At 52.2% G+C, this 16,391-nt stretch overlaps 1 protein-coding gene across 5 annotated transcripts; it reads right to left on the minus strand.

The window, feature by feature from the left end:
• Nucleotides 1-219: 219 nt before the first annotated feature.
• Nucleotides 220-15,918, minus strand: ABCD4 (ATP binding cassette subfamily D member 4). 5 transcript variants are annotated; one of them, XM_061998445.1, is made up of 19 exons: nucleotides 15,857-15,918; nucleotides 15,477-15,601; nucleotides 15,227-15,354; nucleotides 14,868-15,007; nucleotides 11,646-11,762; nucleotides 11,235-11,360; nucleotides 10,321-10,371; nucleotides 7,003-7,097; nucleotides 5,908-6,029; nucleotides 5,036-5,127; nucleotides 4,757-4,843; nucleotides 4,280-4,485; nucleotides 3,889-3,980; nucleotides 3,658-3,694; nucleotides 2,963-3,012; nucleotides 2,645-2,697; nucleotides 2,253-2,329; nucleotides 1,054-1,169; nucleotides 220-889 (listed from the first exon to the last, which is right to left on the minus strand). In XM_061998445.1, the coding sequence occupies exons 1-19, from the start codon at nucleotides 15,871-15,873 to the stop codon at nucleotides 794-796; spliced, it is 1,827 nt and encodes a 608-aa protein (XP_061854429.1). In that variant the 5' UTR covers nucleotides 15,874-15,918; the 3' UTR covers nucleotides 220-793. The 5 variants fall into 5 exon arrangements, with proteins under 5 accessions (XP_061854429.1, XP_061854430.1, XP_061854428.1 ...); XM_061998446.1 differs by having other exon boundaries at nucleotides 1,054-1,163; nucleotides 4,280-4,488; XM_061998444.1 differs by having other exon boundaries at nucleotides 4,280-4,488.
• Nucleotides 15,919-16,391: the final 473 nt, after the last annotated feature.

Here is a 16,391-nt window from a genome sequence, read left to right on the forward strand (position 1 = left end):
ACCTTGCAGTGGCTGTGGAGGGAGCAGCAGAGCAGGACGCCCAGCCCCCCATAACATACCTGTTACTCCTATCCCTGCTCTGCTCTTCAGCAATAGCCTAGTCCAGGACTATTACCAACATACAAACGTCTCCTCGAAAGCAAACCCCAGAAGGAAACGATACAGCTGTCTGGTCAACAAATACTGATGCTTCTCCATAAAAATCATTGGAAAACAGGCCCCAAATTTTAATATAAAAATGTTCATTTGATATGTAGCCCTGTGTCATAAGGAGAGCAGAGACACATCCCTTATCTGTGCCAGCTTCCCCGCCCCTTACAGTGCATCCCTTGGCTCCTGCTGGGGAACACAATCCTCAACAGAGACACAGGTACAGAAGTCTGCTCTGGAGAGCTGTGTATCAAAGAGACAGAGGCCCCAGTAAGGCACAGAAGGCAGAACAGGAGGCTGCATCCTAGCCTTGCACCACTGCATCCTGGAAGAGTGGAAATTCCTCCAGCTACTGCTTTTACAAAGCCCATGAGGCAGCACCTTCTCTTTGGGCAGCCTAGCAGCTCAGCCCTTACCCCCCTGACAGTGAGACATGAGAAGGGGACTGGGAGAAGGATGGCATAGATGCATCTGTTCCTTGCAGAACCCCACGAGTTCAGACCTGGCTACGTGTCCATCAGCAAAATCTGTAACTGGTCTTGCATCAGATGAATGACTTGTTGAGAGCTGCTGGTTTGTCTGCTGTTGAGAGCTGTCCCATATGTGTGTAGGGTCGGTGGCAGGCCAGACAAGGGCATGCTTCTCAGAAACCTTCCCCATCTGGGAGATGCTTCATCTTCTCACATCGAGTTAGCTCCCATCTTCCCTCCCCATGAAGCTTCAAAATCCAGCTGTGGAACTGTAATTCAGTAACATAGCGATTGAGGGTTGTCTCTACGAGGGTGCTGTCATCCCTGTGAGGCTCTCCAGCCTCAGTCACTCCCCTCTGCTCCTCAGGGACTCTCTCCACCTCCCTTGTCTTGCCACCACCAGGAAGGTGTGGAGCGCTGTCTCCCATCTCACCTTTTCCAGGCTGGCCCTGTGTCCCACGCTGATCAGTGTCATTCCCAGCTGAAGGCACACACGGTATAGCTCATGCTCCACCTCTTCTGTCAGGGCACTAGTGGCTTCATCTAGTACTGAGAGAAAAGTGGTAAGCATATTCACCTGAAATCACCAAGAGCATCTGCAGAAAGCAAGTGAGGAGAAGCCCAAGAACCCTGATTTTCCTGTCAAAGCTGGTGTAAGTCAACTGGGGAAGTTGCCCTTCCCCACAAGGCTTTGAATCCACCCAGACAGTGCCATTCACCTCATTCCTCTTCCTCAACAGGCATTGGGCACCACCTCATTCCCCTAATGCCACCCCAGGGCAGGCCCTGTGCCTGCACCGCCCCCCTCCAAGTCCAAATCCCACCTCAGGGGTCCAGCACGGACTGAGCTACCTTCCTCTCACTTAAAGGTAAATACCACAGATCCGGAGCAGATACATTCAACTCGGTTTACCTCATCTCTACAGCTTTTAGTTTGCAATCTGCAGGTTCCTCTGCCCAGACAGCACTGATCCGTGCCACAGGCTTCAGGGGCAGCAAAATATGCATGGCTACTTGCTACTGATGCTGTCTCTGTTCACCCACACCTACCCTGGCTCTTGTGACAAATTCTCCAACAGCCCCCTCAGTCACTAGCAACCTAGTGGTGCAAAGGAATTAGACCCATCTGCTCATGGGAGCAGCTTCTATGATCTCAGAACCATTTCTCCCACCACTCATCTTCCGTTGCTGTGTTCCAGATAAAATTCCCACCTTGCTTCCAAAACCATAGAGGAGTTCACAGGCCTCAGACCTGGCAGCTGATGCCATGTTCCCCAGTGCACACCTCTTTACACAGCAACTGGCAAACATGCTCAGAGGGGGCTTCCTCAGGTGCCATTGGACCTGGACCAAGAACATTAACCACTAGTTTCCTAAGGAGAGATTGTCTCTTGACAATGCCTCTTGATTCACCACCCTCCATAGAGACAGATTAGATGATCTTTCAAGGTCCTTTCCAACACTTAAGATTCTGTGATTCCTCTGTGCACTATGGCTGCTGAAATAACAGCCAAGACGAAGCATATTCCTAGCAAAGAAGGGGTCTCATGAGCTGTCTCTGTACCAGCTTCTCTTTACAAAGAGGGTCCTGCCTTTTTTTTTCCACACCTCTTTTCTTTCACACTCACTCACCTGCATATTTTGGCTGGAGGTAGAAGAGCCGTGCAAACGAGAGCCTCTGCATCTCGCCTGGGGACAGGATGTCATACCTGCAGCAGGGTCAAGATTCAAAACGTCCCACAGCAAAAGAGCCTGTTTGCTGGTTGTCGGTATCAGAGACTCCAGCAAGCAACTTTCCCTGTGTGTTTCTCATGCCCTACTCCACGCTAGGACTGGCTCTGCAGCTCCTGAGGCTGATGATTGTTGGTAATGATGCCTATAAAGGTCTTCCTCCTGTACACTGCCCACCTCCCACACAACGTGCCCACCTCTCACACAACACAGCTGAACACAGACGTTCCTAGGTCCAGCAGCAATGGCATCTGGTCCCTAGCCACAGGGACCACCCAGATTCACGCCCTTACCAGTTCCAGTCCACCTGTTCATCCAGTCCTCCAGCCCTGGCCAGCAGATCGGTCTGCAGGGAGCATAGCAGACTTGTGAACACAGATCCCAGCACTGTCAGCCCACGGCCCTGTACATAACCATCCCTTTCCTGCTACTCCCTCTTTTCCCACTTGAGCTGAAGTTGCTCCATATCCCTCCTCCCCAGCCTGTCCTACTACAGGCCACGTCCCCACATGTATCTGGCACAGAGCCATGCTGTGCTGCCACAAAACCTCATCCCTTCTTCCCTCACTGGCAGCACCAGAAAAGAAAGCAGCAGCACTCCTGGGACTCACCAGTCCAGTCAGCTCCAGGAATCGCACAATTCTCTCATCATCTGCAGACCCTTGAGGAGAAGGCAGTAAAGCATAAGCAGAGGGAATGTGTGCTGAGGCCACAGAAGGAAGGAGTTGGTGGGGCAGGACTAGAGGGTCTCCTGAGGTGCAGTGTAGCTGATGTGACACGACCACTTAATTATAAGGACCTGGGCTTTGGCAGAGAGCTCCCAAAGACTGACCTTCCTTCAAAATGTTATCCATGCCTGAGGTAGCTGGGCTCACAGACACACCTGAGGCTTGGCTCGGTTCCCGGTCACAGATGAACACAGCCAGGCCACAGGGATCAGCGGAAGATGGAAATGGGTGGAAAATGAGATGAAGGCAAACATAGTTTTCCCAAGGGCAGTTGTACCAGACAGATCAGACGTGTTCCAACAGCAAGATGCCTCCACACAGACCACACATATAGCAAAACATGCAGAGCATGGCCAGCTTGTCCTCGCTGCATCAACAGAATATGTTCCCTCTCTTTTGGGAGAGAGCACAGAGCTGACCTACACCAAGGTAAATTTTCCAGGGAAAAGCAGAGAGTAATGAAAGTGAAACGGATGAGTGCTGCTGATGGGGCATGGCAGGGGAGAACCTGCACTGGGTACAGGACAGGGAGCTGACACCACAGGGCTGGCTAATTGCTCTAATGAATTTCCACACACCTGAAACTGGATAGATCTCCTTCAGGGGATAGATCACCTGTTCAACAGAGCAAAAGAAGCCACATCAGAGGCAGCTGGACACAGTCCATCGGAGGAGCAACGGTAGTGGCATGAAGTGAGGCATGAGGGAAGGAGCGGCTACAGACATCCTCCCTCTTGCAGGCCTTTCTGCAGCACACAGGCTGCCAGGGCAGGAGCAGGGCTGGGAGCAGGGGCAGCCCTGGGGCTCACCTGTTCGCGCAGGCTGCCGTCGGTAAAGAAGGGCCGCTGGGGCAAGAACACCACTCCCCGGGGACCAAAGCACGTCTGCATCTTGATGCTCCCTGCACAGAGACATGTTACTGCCAAAGCTGCAAGGCCAGCCAGCAGCTTCCCACTGCCCCTGTGCACTTCTGCCCCATGAAGCAGCCAACAAATCCCAGAAAGGGTCTATTTGCAAGCCAGGGCAAAGACATGAGTGCCAGAGCAGAGTTATGTGCCAGAGATGAGCTGCTCCAAAGCATCAGTGTCACATTCACCCCCACATGGTGGCACAGGCCTCACAGCCCTACACTGCCACCATCCACATGCAGGGCATCCCAACATCAGGAAGGAGAAAGCTGTGGCGAGCAGCAGTGCTTACCCCGTGTGCTTTCCCAGAGGCCTCCAAGGGCTCTCAGGAGAGATGTCTTCCCTGTGCCAGTGTTCCCCACAATCATCACACTGTTTCCTTCTGAGATCCTGAGACTCAAGTCCTTGATGAGCAGCTTGCCAGAGGATGGCACTGAGAGTGTCACATGCTCCAGAAGGAAAGCTGTGTCCCTTGGCACCGAGTCCTCCTCAGAATGGCTGCTGGTCCAACACCAAGACAAAGGAGGAGAGATCTGGGAGTAAGCGATAATGCTGAGACTGGTAAAAGTCAGGCACTTTAGACCTCCTGTGCCTCTGTGACTGTGGCCCTGCTCAACGCACCCCAGGAACGACAAATCAGTGTGATGAGCACTGCCTGCTCCAATCAACTGCTTACAATAGGCTGTGGCACCAAGGGCTACCTCCATCCCGTGACAGGCCCACACTCTGGCATGTAAGCAAGCCAGAGAGTTGCTGAGAGGAGACTCACCCATCCAAATCCCAGCTGGCTTTGGCTTCTGAGCTTTCTTTTTTCCTTCTGCCAAGGCTCAGCAAGGTCTCTTGCAGTTCACCAATCCTAGTCAAACAAAAGGTTGCATAGATGCCAGGGACAACTCCAGTAGCCTCCTCCTAATATGCAAAATTGTTTGTGTTTGCTCTCAAGCAACTGTTTCTTATTTACTTAGCACAGACCTGGGCAGAGTCTTGATCCATACTTCACTTCCCTACAGAGACTTGCCCACAGAGACTTGCCCACAGAGCAGCTCACCTATGTGTGTAGCCAGCTACATCAGTCATAGTGCTGGAGAGATCTATGAGCTGGCTGAAGCAGCTGATGAGGTAGATGGAAACAAAGGCATTCTGGGGAGAAATCACATGCCAGAGCAACAGTCAGTGCTGAGCTGGGGCACTGCCCCTTCCCCAGTGGCTGCAAGGAGGCAGCCAAGGAGTCCAGACATTTGGACACATCAGCAGACCCAGCAGGATGGGATGAAGTCACCCAAGGCAATGGGAGCGAAGGAAAAGATGCCTATGTTTGGATGCAGCGGGACTTCCTTGCTCAGTACAGCAGTTTTTGCTGAGTGGATGCATCTCCTGGCAGCCAGGGACAGTGTTTGGAGAGTGCCTGCTGGCCAGCCCGCGGCCCAGCACGCCTGCCCAGGGAGACCCACGCCACCAGCCCAGCCCCAGTGCCCAGCATGGCTCAGGGCAGCATGGCTCAACCTGCAGCAACAACTGAGCTGCTCTGAGCTCTGCTCTCCCTACCACTGGCCAGTCTGAGTATGGGGCAATGAGCTGCATCAGGAAGAACTCAAGCACCCTGCAGGCAGCAGCCCAGTGCAGCTCTGCATAGATCCAGTCCCCACTCACACTGCTGAAAGCCAGACGCCTTCTGACCTGCTTTTTTCAGATGCAGAGGTCTGAGTTAGGAAACACTTACATAGATGTGTCCTTGACAACTCCCACCCCCAGGTTAATCATACACCAGCTGGCTCCAAGCTCCTCTTTCCACGCCAGTATGGGCAAGGACAGTCTAACCTGCGGTTACTGAGCCCCAGTGCCACCAGCACAGATGCATCCTCCACCCTCAGTGCTCACTCACTCTCCACAACAGGCTCTGGGAGATCACCCTCAGCTCACCTTGCTGACGAGGGCACTGAGTTCTGATGGGCTCAGGTCACTGTAGACACCAGAAAAGATGGGAATGGCAATGACCACGTAGCTCAGAATGCTGCCCAGGTAGTCAAAGGTGTTGATCCCAACTGAGCAGAACCACATTGAGAGAAGACAGTGAGTTAGGGTGGGGATCTCTGTCCCAGCCAGGCTCCAGTGCAGCTCATGAGCCCAGTCAGAGGAAAACCTATGGTCTTGTCTCAGCCCTTCACAATGTGCCACAGTGGCAGAACCCATTTAGCAGGACAGCACAAGCACAAGGGTGAAAATACATTTGCCAAGCAAAGAGCACTTTGGGGCAAGTCCCTGAGCAGAGAAACATCCTTCAGACACCTAACTCAGGGACCACCGTGGCACAAAAACCCACTTTGCTTGCTTATTTCTACTCTTCAGTGGCCTGGCTGACTCACAAGAATCAGAAGCAAGGGTAAAAAGGAAGCTCGGGAGTGAGATGGCTGGCCATAAAGTCTGTATTGGAGCACAGGACAGGCAGAAAAGCCTCAAACTCCCAGAGAGACACCTGTGTTCAGGGCTATCCCTCCCTTACGTTGCCCAGAAGCTCACTATGCTAGTGAGATGAGGAAGAGCTGTCTTAATAGTGGGCACTTAATGTTCAAACCTGGACCCAGTGACAATAGGAGAAAGGAGATTTTCATAAGAAACTATGCTCAAGGGACAGGCTCTGTAGGAAACAATTTTCCACAGCCCCCCAATCACATATAAGTCTTCTTCCCCAAAACTCAAGCGCTTCACTCTCCCTGGCCCACGAACAGGTCCCACAAAGAGATTCCTGCAGATTCCCCTTTTGAGGCTTGCATTCTCTGATTTAGATGAGTCCTCCACAATTTTTGTCTCTGGGGCCTTTTCACAATAGGATTCCCATTTAGGACTGTGGGAGGTGCAGAAGGGACCCCCATTCACCCTCAGGGCTTTCAGACACCAGAAAAAGGTGGAAGAAGAAAACTCAGCACTGCTGCTCTTGCAGGAAGGCTCCTAAACCTATGGGCTACTGCAATGGATCTACCACACAGCTCACTTTGCACCCCCAAACTCCCCACTCACTGTATAGCCACAGTTCCTTGCTGATCAGCTCCTTCTGGGTCTGCAGCAGGCTCTGCAGCCGTCGGTCTGTGCGCATGTGCTCCACTCGCCCGGCCCTGTGAAGGGAAACTGTAACATGCCACAGACATCCCGGGAGCATCACAATGAGGGTAAAGCTTGGGCCTTAGGATTGAGGCTTGGAAAGGGTCTGGCACCTTAGCCTCCAAACAAGAAGCTTTCTCTTGTGCAGGAAGTGAACAGCCAAGAACACCTTCCTGAAAAAGCTTCATCAAGAAACTCTGGCTGAAACAAGCAACCCTGCAAGTCTCTCCCAGAGCCCATGGATGCTGCTGTTGTGTACAAGAGGAGCTGAGACAAGGTCTGACACTGTCAGCGAGACCCCAGCCTGGAGCAATGCATATCCAAGGTCAAACACCCTTTCCAAACACAGCCTGGTTGGAAGAGAGAGATGGTTCCACTACATAGCTGGAGGCAGAAAGGAAAGGGAAGAGGCGAGGCCAGGTGATAGGAAGCCAACATGTCCTGTACAGCCAGCAGCCCAGTGCCCCGCTGCCCACTCCCCACTGGGGAGGAGTGGAACATGGACAAGCCCCGAGCAGCACAGTCCCAGTGCAGCCACATCTTGCCCCACAGTCCATCTGTCCCAGGGCGATCTCTGCAGCATCAGGGCTCATTGGCCAGGCTGAGCCAGCAGCAAGGAGGTAGATCCCAGCTGTAACCCGTCAGGCTCAACAAATGAGGAGGCTTCTGCTGCTCCTTTGCAAAGGCTGCGCTGCCCTCAGGTGGCAAAATGCAGACAGGGCTTCGCTTCTGCCGCCCAGCTCAGCCTGGGCCCTGTGCACACCCACAGGCCACGCAACAGAGAGGGTCATGAGGGCCCGAGCAGACAGTGATGCACAAAAAGTACTAAGATTTTTGAAGAATCTCAGTTCTAAAGATTCTCAGTTCTTAGAAAAATACATTTTCTTTCTCAAAAATACATTATTATAATTCAGATTGGCATTACTGCCCTACAACCTATCTCAGACAGTTCCCGAGCTGCAATCTTTGCTGCTGAGTATTCATAGAGGAACAAACCTTGGACACGAGGACTTATATCCAAGAAAGGCACCAGGGACCAGAATCATTATTTCTTTTCCAGATGAGATTGCTATACTGGTTTCAGCTTTTCCTTCCATTCAGTTCACTTTTAAAGCAAATTTCCCAAAGGCTTAAAAACCAAAGAAGTAAAAAGGTGGCAGTGCTCAGGTTTTGTTTCTTCTTTTACCAAATCATTTGCTAGGCAGGTGCAAGATGACAAGATCCAACAGCTTCTATGAGCTAGAGAAGTCCGGCAATCAAAACCAGCCACTTGCCACGTGTTCCACCTCTTGGAGGATTCTAGGAATGCAACCTTTGTTAAAAAAACCTTTTAAATCAAGATTGATATCCTGAAAATGCCTGGTTTTGTGCAATTCAATTACATTCTACTTTCCCAAGAACTGAAGCTTTTCTACTAATGAATTGTGCCAAAGTAAGACACTGTTTGCTGGTATAATAATTCACTTCTTATTTTCTACTTAGTAATAGAATAAGAAAAATCAGAATAGTGAGCAAAAGTACTGCAGCTTAAATAAGAACATATCATTAGTCTATCTTCTCCATTGAGAAAAATTACCATCAAGCAAGAGAAGTCCAACAGCCCACAAAGAAATAACTCAAACTTGTCAAGACTTGTCAACTTGCAAACCAAGACTGGTTTCTGTTATTTAAATCAGTTTCACACCTGTTGATATAAATCTTCATAAAAATAGGTGATTTTGAATTAAAGCGCTTTGAGGACAGCACCACAACACCTGAAATGCTGTCATTGCAGCACGAAGGAGCCAAATACAGATCACAGCTAGGGAAGGTCAGAGACAGGACAGCTGCTGCTTGCTTAAATTCCTGGAAGAAGTGTGATTTCACAACACACAGGGCAAAGGAAGACACGTGATGAGAGGGGAGCAATAACCTCCTGCCACCAACCAGGCACCCCAGCAAAAGCTATAGTAAAATTGTGGCACTTTTCCTGGTTTCTAGCCACTTCTCAGAAACACCTTAAAGGCTCCAAGCAGCAGCTCAACAAACTTCAGGGCATCACTAAGTGGGGAGGTGTTGCCAGGCTGCCGACTGTCTGCTCCGCTCTGGCGTAAATGGCACTGAGCAAACTCAGAGAGCAGAGTATAGCACTGGAAGGGCTGGGGCACAGGCTGAGATGGAGGAGCAGAGGTAAGGGGGGCAGGCAGTAGCTAGCATACCCACAGAAGGCACACAGGTGAACAGCAGCAGCATGAGACCAGAAGCAACCTGCAAGAACAGCCCAGAGGAATATCCTGACAAGATGCAGTGAGACCTCAAGCAATCTTCCAGGGAAGGCCTGGGCAAAACAGCAATGGTCTCTAACCCAGCACCAAATCTGTATCAGACCTCTGGGATGTGTCCTGGTTTCAGCTGGGAGAGAGCTAATTTTCTTCCTAGTAGCTGGAACAGGGCTGTGTTCTGGATTTGTGCTGAGAACAGCACTGGTAACAAAGGAATGTTTTGGTTGTTGCCGAGCAGTGCTCACACAGCATCGAGGCCTTTGCTGCTTCTCACCCTGCCCTGCCAGTGAGTGGGCTGGGGGGCACAAGGAGGTGGGAGGGAACACAGCCAGGACAGCTGATCTCATCTCAACTAGCCAAAGAGCTATTCCATACCACAGAATGTCATGCCCAGTACAGAAACTGGGGAGGAGCTGGTGGGGAGGAGTGGATCGTTGCTCGGGCGTCAGTCAGCGGCTGCTCAGCGATTGCATTGGGCAGCACTTCTTGGTTTGTTTTTTAATTATTTCTCTCTCTCTTTTTGGTTCTATTCCTTCTCATTACAATTATTACTATTACATATTTTATTATTGTTGTTGCTATTATTATCTTTTATTTCATTTTAGTTAGTTAACTGTTATTATCCCAACCCATGAGTTTTACTTTTTCTTCCCGACTCTCCTCCCCACCTGAGCAGGGCAGGGAGCAAGTGAGCGGCTGCATGCTGCTCAGCTGCTGCCTGGGCTTAAACCACCACAGGATGTTAGAAGGGAGGCAGATTAAAAATAGTTGTCTCCAGCTGCTGTACAGCATTTCTGCAGACAATGTGCAGAATGCAAAGGAGAAGGGCGTCAGGGCTCTGTGACACTGCAGCAGGACGGAAGGGACAGAAAGCTCCAGCTGCAACAGCATTTGGACTCCACTGTGATACATGAGTACAAGGATGCCCCAAGCTGGGGGGATCCTTATAACAATGTAGCAAGATGATGCTACTAACCTGTAGAAAGCAGCTGGTTCTGCATTGACACGGATCTGCATATGCTTGAACCTGGACAACACAAAAAAAACCCCATCAGGATTGTGCACAAATGCCCATTGACTTACATAGCCAACATCCTTGCTAAAGGAAACTCATCTTGCATCTGTCAGAGCACTCATCTGAAGCATCTCTTGACAGAAATACTCAATAGGCTCAAAAAGGCACAAGAAATCAAGGCTTAGCACAAGGTGACATCATTCTGGGCCAGCTCAGTGGCCCGTATGCTCAGTGTCCCACTCTCTGTGCACATCATCTCAGCTCTGGGGCCTCCTGTTTGCTAGCCCAGCATCTTCACCATAGAGAATCACTACAACCAAATGCTCTGTTCTGTGCTCTCTGTGCTGAAGCAGCTTCTGCTGATGTCCCTGGATGCCCTGAGGCCCATGGAAAGCTGCAAAGCTCCTGCCACACACCCAGCCAACCGTGCAGGAGAAGCGGAGAAGACGAGTTACAGAGCATATGGAAAGACTGGGCTGATTTGGATACTTCATGAAAGTGGCAGTGAAGCAGAAACCTGATTTTTATCGCTAGATGCCGTTCACTGAACGTGCATCTCCACACAAGGAAGTTCCACGTGCAGTTTTCTTCAACACATTCAATGCCCTGGCAGAGGCACCAGCACAAAGAGGCACAAAGCAAGCAAAGCAGCCTGGAGACCAAACCAGGAGACTGAACCAATGGCAGTGCTGCTGCGACACAGGGCAGGGAAAGGGGTGTGAAGGCCTAGGGGCAGCATGGCATGGGTCTCTCCAAGCGTAGGGACGTCAGGGCCAAGGGCAGCAGCTGCTCCTTCAGCATTGCTCAGGGACAGAACCACAGCTTTCACAGGCGCTGATAAGAGGCACTGAAAATGCTGCTGTGCCAGGACTCACCTGAAATCCCCTTCCAGTTTTTCCTGCTGCACAAGTTTAGACACAATTGGGCTCATCAATACTTTGTTGATCATTGTTCCAATGATGAAATACCCAAAGATGCTCACTGGGCCCAGCCAGCCTGTGCTAGAGGAGAAGAAAGAGAACTCAGCTAATAATCCAAGCAAAAGGACACCCCAGCACCCTTGGGTCAAGCAGCCAGTGCCCTCAACTGTCACTTCTCATGGTGTTGAGAGAGGTTTGGGGCCCAGCACTGCACACTTCAGCATTCCCAAGGCAGAATTCCCTTTGGAGTGCAGCAACTGCTCACCCACATGTACATGCATGCCTGGGAGTGGTAACGTGGGTGGCTGGCTCCAGAAACAGAGCAAAAGGAAGAGGTGTGAAAGCAGGGCTGGGTCAGGCCCTTACCTGTAGAAGCACTGGTATGTGTAGTAGGCCAGTGTGAAGGGCGAGATGATGAGCTTGCTGGCCATGGAGCTGAGTTGCTTGCAGAACCTCTCCACATCCTGGCTGATGCGCTGGTCACTGCTCAACACAAACAGCCATTGACACGGTCAATGTCCACGAGCAAGAATTAGTACTCACTCCCTAACAGGGCCCAAGCCAGGCTGTTTCACTGTCTGAACTTAGGACTGAGTGCAGCTGAACAACTCCCATTCCTCCTGAGGAGACAACTTTCATGCGCTATCAGGCCAAAGGGCCTTTCCATGAACCCAGGAAGATCACCTCCTGCTGTTACTTTCACTCTCTTACTTGTATTAATCCCTTGCTCCATTTTCGACAACATTGTCCAACTTTGTGCTACAGATCTCTGCATCCTTATCCTTTATTGCTCTGCTGGACTCACCCCTGTGCTACCAAAATCTACTGACTCTTCCCCAAACCTTCAGCACTGGTGCTGCATCTCAGGCTGCCAGGACACTGCCAGGCACAGGCAAGGCTCTGACTACTGTATTTGCAAACACTTCAATCACAGCCACCTTTCCACAGCAGTTGGTCCCTTTGGGAGGGAGAGAGGGCTTCTACCCATCACCATGTCACAAGAGCAGGCAGCAGAGCAGCAAGCCTCCTCACCCCACCATCAGCAGGCATGCAGATGACAAACCCCCAAGTCCCACTCATTCCACTGCTGAGCAGGAGTTGCACTTGGGGTAATTAGAAAGGATGTCTGCACATTTCCTCCCTCAGCACCTCATCTGCTCAGAGCCCGTGGATGGGGGGTTTGGCCTGATGCAGTAATCACAGGGGAAAGGCTGCAACTGTGAATGCTGGAGTCCAGAAAGAAGAGCAAGGCTGGACTCCTGCTTAGCCAGCAGTGCACATACAACCACAAGGACATTCATCTCTCAACTCTTTTGCAGCCCAGGAACAGCAACAAAATTAATTTGGGGGCAGCTCTCACCCTCACTGACCTTACAGTCATAATTTTCCCTTTCCTCTGACTGTAACTGTTCCCATAAAATTATAATTTAAGTCATGCTATAGACTCATAGCAGGATATTGCTTTTTACAAGCTATTAAGCAACATGCAATAATAACACATCAACTCAGCACATCAACTCAAACGGCCTGCTAGGAGCCACAAGTGTTTGTATGTCACTCAAATCCCACTCTTCATTCCTTCTAGATGGATGACACCATGCCTCTAACACACAGTTTGGTTTGCACCACATAATGGGAGGTCACTTCATCCCACTGATTCATTCTCTAAGTACCCAGTGCAGGGAAAAAAATCTCATCAGGGAGTTGCAAAATAAAGAGAATTTTGTTAGTGGCAGCAAACTAGACACTAAATAATAAGACTGGATGTTTGGGCAGAAGCCAGGTGGCAATGAGAAATGCTCTGCAGCAATCCCACACCTTGGGTGTGCTAAGGTCAGGAGAGCTGGCTCCGTGGCTGCAGGGCAGACTGACCCAGTTATCTCACACATTTCGCTCTAGAATGTGAACGCATTCCCTGGTTAAAAATAAACCTGAGGAGGACAGTCATGTGGTGAGGGGCCTCTGGCCTCCCTCTTCCTCTGCTCCTCAAAGGAAAAGACAGGTGTGGAGGAGCTTCTGGCCACAATGTGTTATACTGCCTGGAAAGCACTGGTGACACACACAGCTTTTTAACCTCTTCCTGCAACTCCACATCACTGCAAAGCACTAATATAAATGAACACTTAATGGTGGGGGAAGCAATGCTGACAGTGGCTGGAAAGTCCGTCAGCATCATGAAGCTGTAACTTCCTGTTTGTTAGTAGGGCTATTTGACCTAAGCTAAGACCCCTCCTGGTCTGCAGCTCCCCCTGTGCATAGCTGGTTGCTCTTACTTAGGCTGTTTCTTAGCACTGGACCAGCAGAAACCACCAGGGAATAGGTAAGGCTGAGAAACAATATAGACAGAAAACATGTGACACATCCAGCACAATTTCACTGTGCAGCCACACAGCCCCACATACTGTGCAACCAAGGGGCAACGACAAGCAGCCAGGGGCACTGGGCAGCAAAAGTACAGAGGCTGCTTCAGTTCCTTGAAGTCATCACTATTAATAGTTAGGAGTCCCTGCAAGACAGTCTTTTCTCACAGGGACACTGGGCTTGTCTCCTCTGGTGCCATCAACGTGGAAGATGGCACACCAGTGCAGTGACCAGACCAGAGATGCCCCTTCCTGGTGTGAAGAGCTTAAGGTCTCAAAACAACTCTGTAAAGCCACACAATTTGGAAGAAGTTATCCTCTGCTTTCTAGTTTTTCAGCAACTGTTTAATAATGAATTCTTTAAGCTCTGCAGGGGGTAAAAAAAAAAGCCTCTACCTCTCACATGATGTCTAAAGTAGGATCTTTAGCTCTTCAAAGTGTGGAAGTATGACAGCAGTGTCCTGTGTGTAAGGACAGGCCGGAAGGGCAGGGTCAGCAGGCAGTCGTGAGAAAGGGAGGTGTTCAGCCTTTGCTGTACAGCCCAGGCAGATCAGGAGCTCTGCAGTGAGCAGGACAGTGCACAAAGCAAACTGGAAGGGGATCTCAGGGTGGGCTCCAATAAGCAACAAGGAACAGAATGTACACCCTTCTCTCATATTTGAAGTCACAGCTGATATTCCCTTCCTAGGAACAGGAAAGGGGAAATGCAGCTCTCATGCAGTGCAAAACAAAGCCCTTCCTGAATGTAGCTCCCATGGGTTAGCACAACCATTAAAAACCCAGCTTAGCAACTAAACTTTGTACTTGGAGACTCTGGTAGCTGAAGTTCAACAAGAACACCAGGGACCACCCTAAGGCTCTGGCTGCATGAAGGCAGGGAGCAGCAGTGCTCTCTATGACTCCAGACAGGCCCTTTGGAACATCACACTCAGTGTCAAAGGTTGAGCTCAACTTGTTTTAAAGCGGCACCAGATCCCTGTTCTGCCAGACCTCCATTTTCCTCGCAACACAAACATCCTACCCCTAAAATCATCATGACCAGCAGTCACAGGAGCTCCCACCAACAGGTATCAGCTCCCACCCAGTGCAGATGAAGTTATTTGTGCCTAGATGTAAAAAGCTTCTAGGGCTCGAGCCCCTGTCCAGAGACACAGAGAAGTCAGGCAAAGGCATGGAGCAGCCCCCAAGAAGCCAAGCGCGCAGCAGAGAGAAGCGGCAGGCAGCCTACGGGTTATCGATGTCCTCGCGCAGCACATTCAGGCTGTAGTAGACCTGGCCCTGGAAGTAGCAGCTGTGGAGGTATTCGGTGAGGGACTTCCTCCAGCTCACATACATCATGTTGCAGATAAACTGGTCGAAGCTTTTTAGCTGGAATGAGGGCAAGGAGACAGACAGAAAGAGATGAGCGAGAAGAACAAGCACTTCCCAAAACGAAAAAAACCCCACCAGTTTGTAGCAGTGATCCCACACATAGGTAGCTAATGGGGCACAGGCAGACCTAGATTCTTTGTCACTAATATTGTGCCAGGAGTCGTGGGCAGTTTACCTTCCCCCTCCCAGGACATGGGCGCCTCTGGCCCGTCTTACCGTGGAGTTCACTACAATCAGAGTCAGGGCAACGGCAGTCAGTGTTTTGAACCCAGAGAAGTCCTTGTTCCCCAGGACCTCATAGTACTGGCTGGGGATGACACCGACCTGGTAAATAATCAGCTGCTCTGGAAGAAAGAGACAAACACGGGATGAAGGACAGTGGTGGCACAGCAAAGGCGGGAAAGGGGGCAGAGGGAAGGGAGCAGCGGTGGGCTGCAGCCCCCCATCCCCACCACCCCGGGCTCACCCAGCAAGGCCACACAGAGCAGCGTCAAGAACATGAGGGCGCTGGGGGCAGGCCAGCCAGGGAAGAGCACGGCCTGCAGCCGCAGGAACCGCCGCAGAAACAGCCCGTCGAGCCGGGCGCCGGGCCTGAAACACAGGGAGCCGCGGGGACCGCCGGTGAGCTCTCGGCGGGGGCCACCTCCCCCTCGCAGAGGCACCCCCGAGCCTGACCCTCCCGCCCCCCCCCCGGGCCGGGCCTCCCCTCACCGGCCGCCGGCCGCCGCGCCCCTCGCCCCGCCGCTGCACCCCGCCATCGGCGCACGGGGGAGCGGGCGGCCGCCGTCGGGACCCGCCCGGGCGAGGCCCCGCCCCCGCGGGTCCTACATCATGAATATTCATCACCTCTCCTGGGTGGGCATGTGCTCGGCGCCGCCCGCGCGGGCAGGCCGGGCCGGGGCAGGCCGGGCCGGGGCAGCGCCGCCGCAGCAGGGCCCCGTGCCGCCCGCCGCTTCCGGGCGCGGCGTGACGCGGAGCTGCCGCCCGCCCTGTCCAGGCGCCGCTCCTCCCGCGGGGCACCGCGCCCCCTGGCGGCGCCGGGCGGCTCGGCGGAGACCCCGCGGGGCTCGGCGCGGCCCCAGCTGCCGCACGGGCGGCACGGACGGGCAGAGCGCTCCTTGCCGCCTCTGCTCCAGAGGAACGAGCTGGGCAAGCGCGAGCTGCGCCCTCTGGGATGGTCCCCGGGGGCGGGGGGGTAATTGCCGCTTGCCACAGGGGCCGCGAGAAAGACGGAGCAGGGCCGGTTGCCGCACGTTTGGGTTACTTTGGGGCGGGCAGTGGAGTTTCGGGTTGCTCTGAAAGGATGCGCAGCTGGCGGCCGCCGCTGTGTGCGGCGATCGCTGATGGCAGGACCGCGGGACACGGCAACAGTGGCCGGCGC

This window comes from Colius striatus, chromosome 6, assembly GCF_028858725.1.
Source record: "Colius striatus isolate bColStr4 chromosome 6, bColStr4.1.hap1, whole genome shotgun sequence".
In the NCBI taxonomy this organism is placed as follows: Eukaryota; Metazoa; Chordata; class Aves; order Coliiformes; family Coliidae; genus Colius; species Colius striatus.

Coding starts and splice junctions, on each gene's coding strand:
- ABCD4 (XM_061998444.1), bottom strand. Junction 15,008..15,226: donor TGATTGTAGTGAACTCCACG/GTAAGACGGGCC, acceptor CCCTCATTCCAG/CTAAAAAGCTTCGACCAGTT. Junction 4,489..4,756: donor GCCAGCTGGGATTTGGATGG/GTGAGTCTCCTC, acceptor GTGTTGGACCAG/CAGCCATTCTGAGGAGGACT.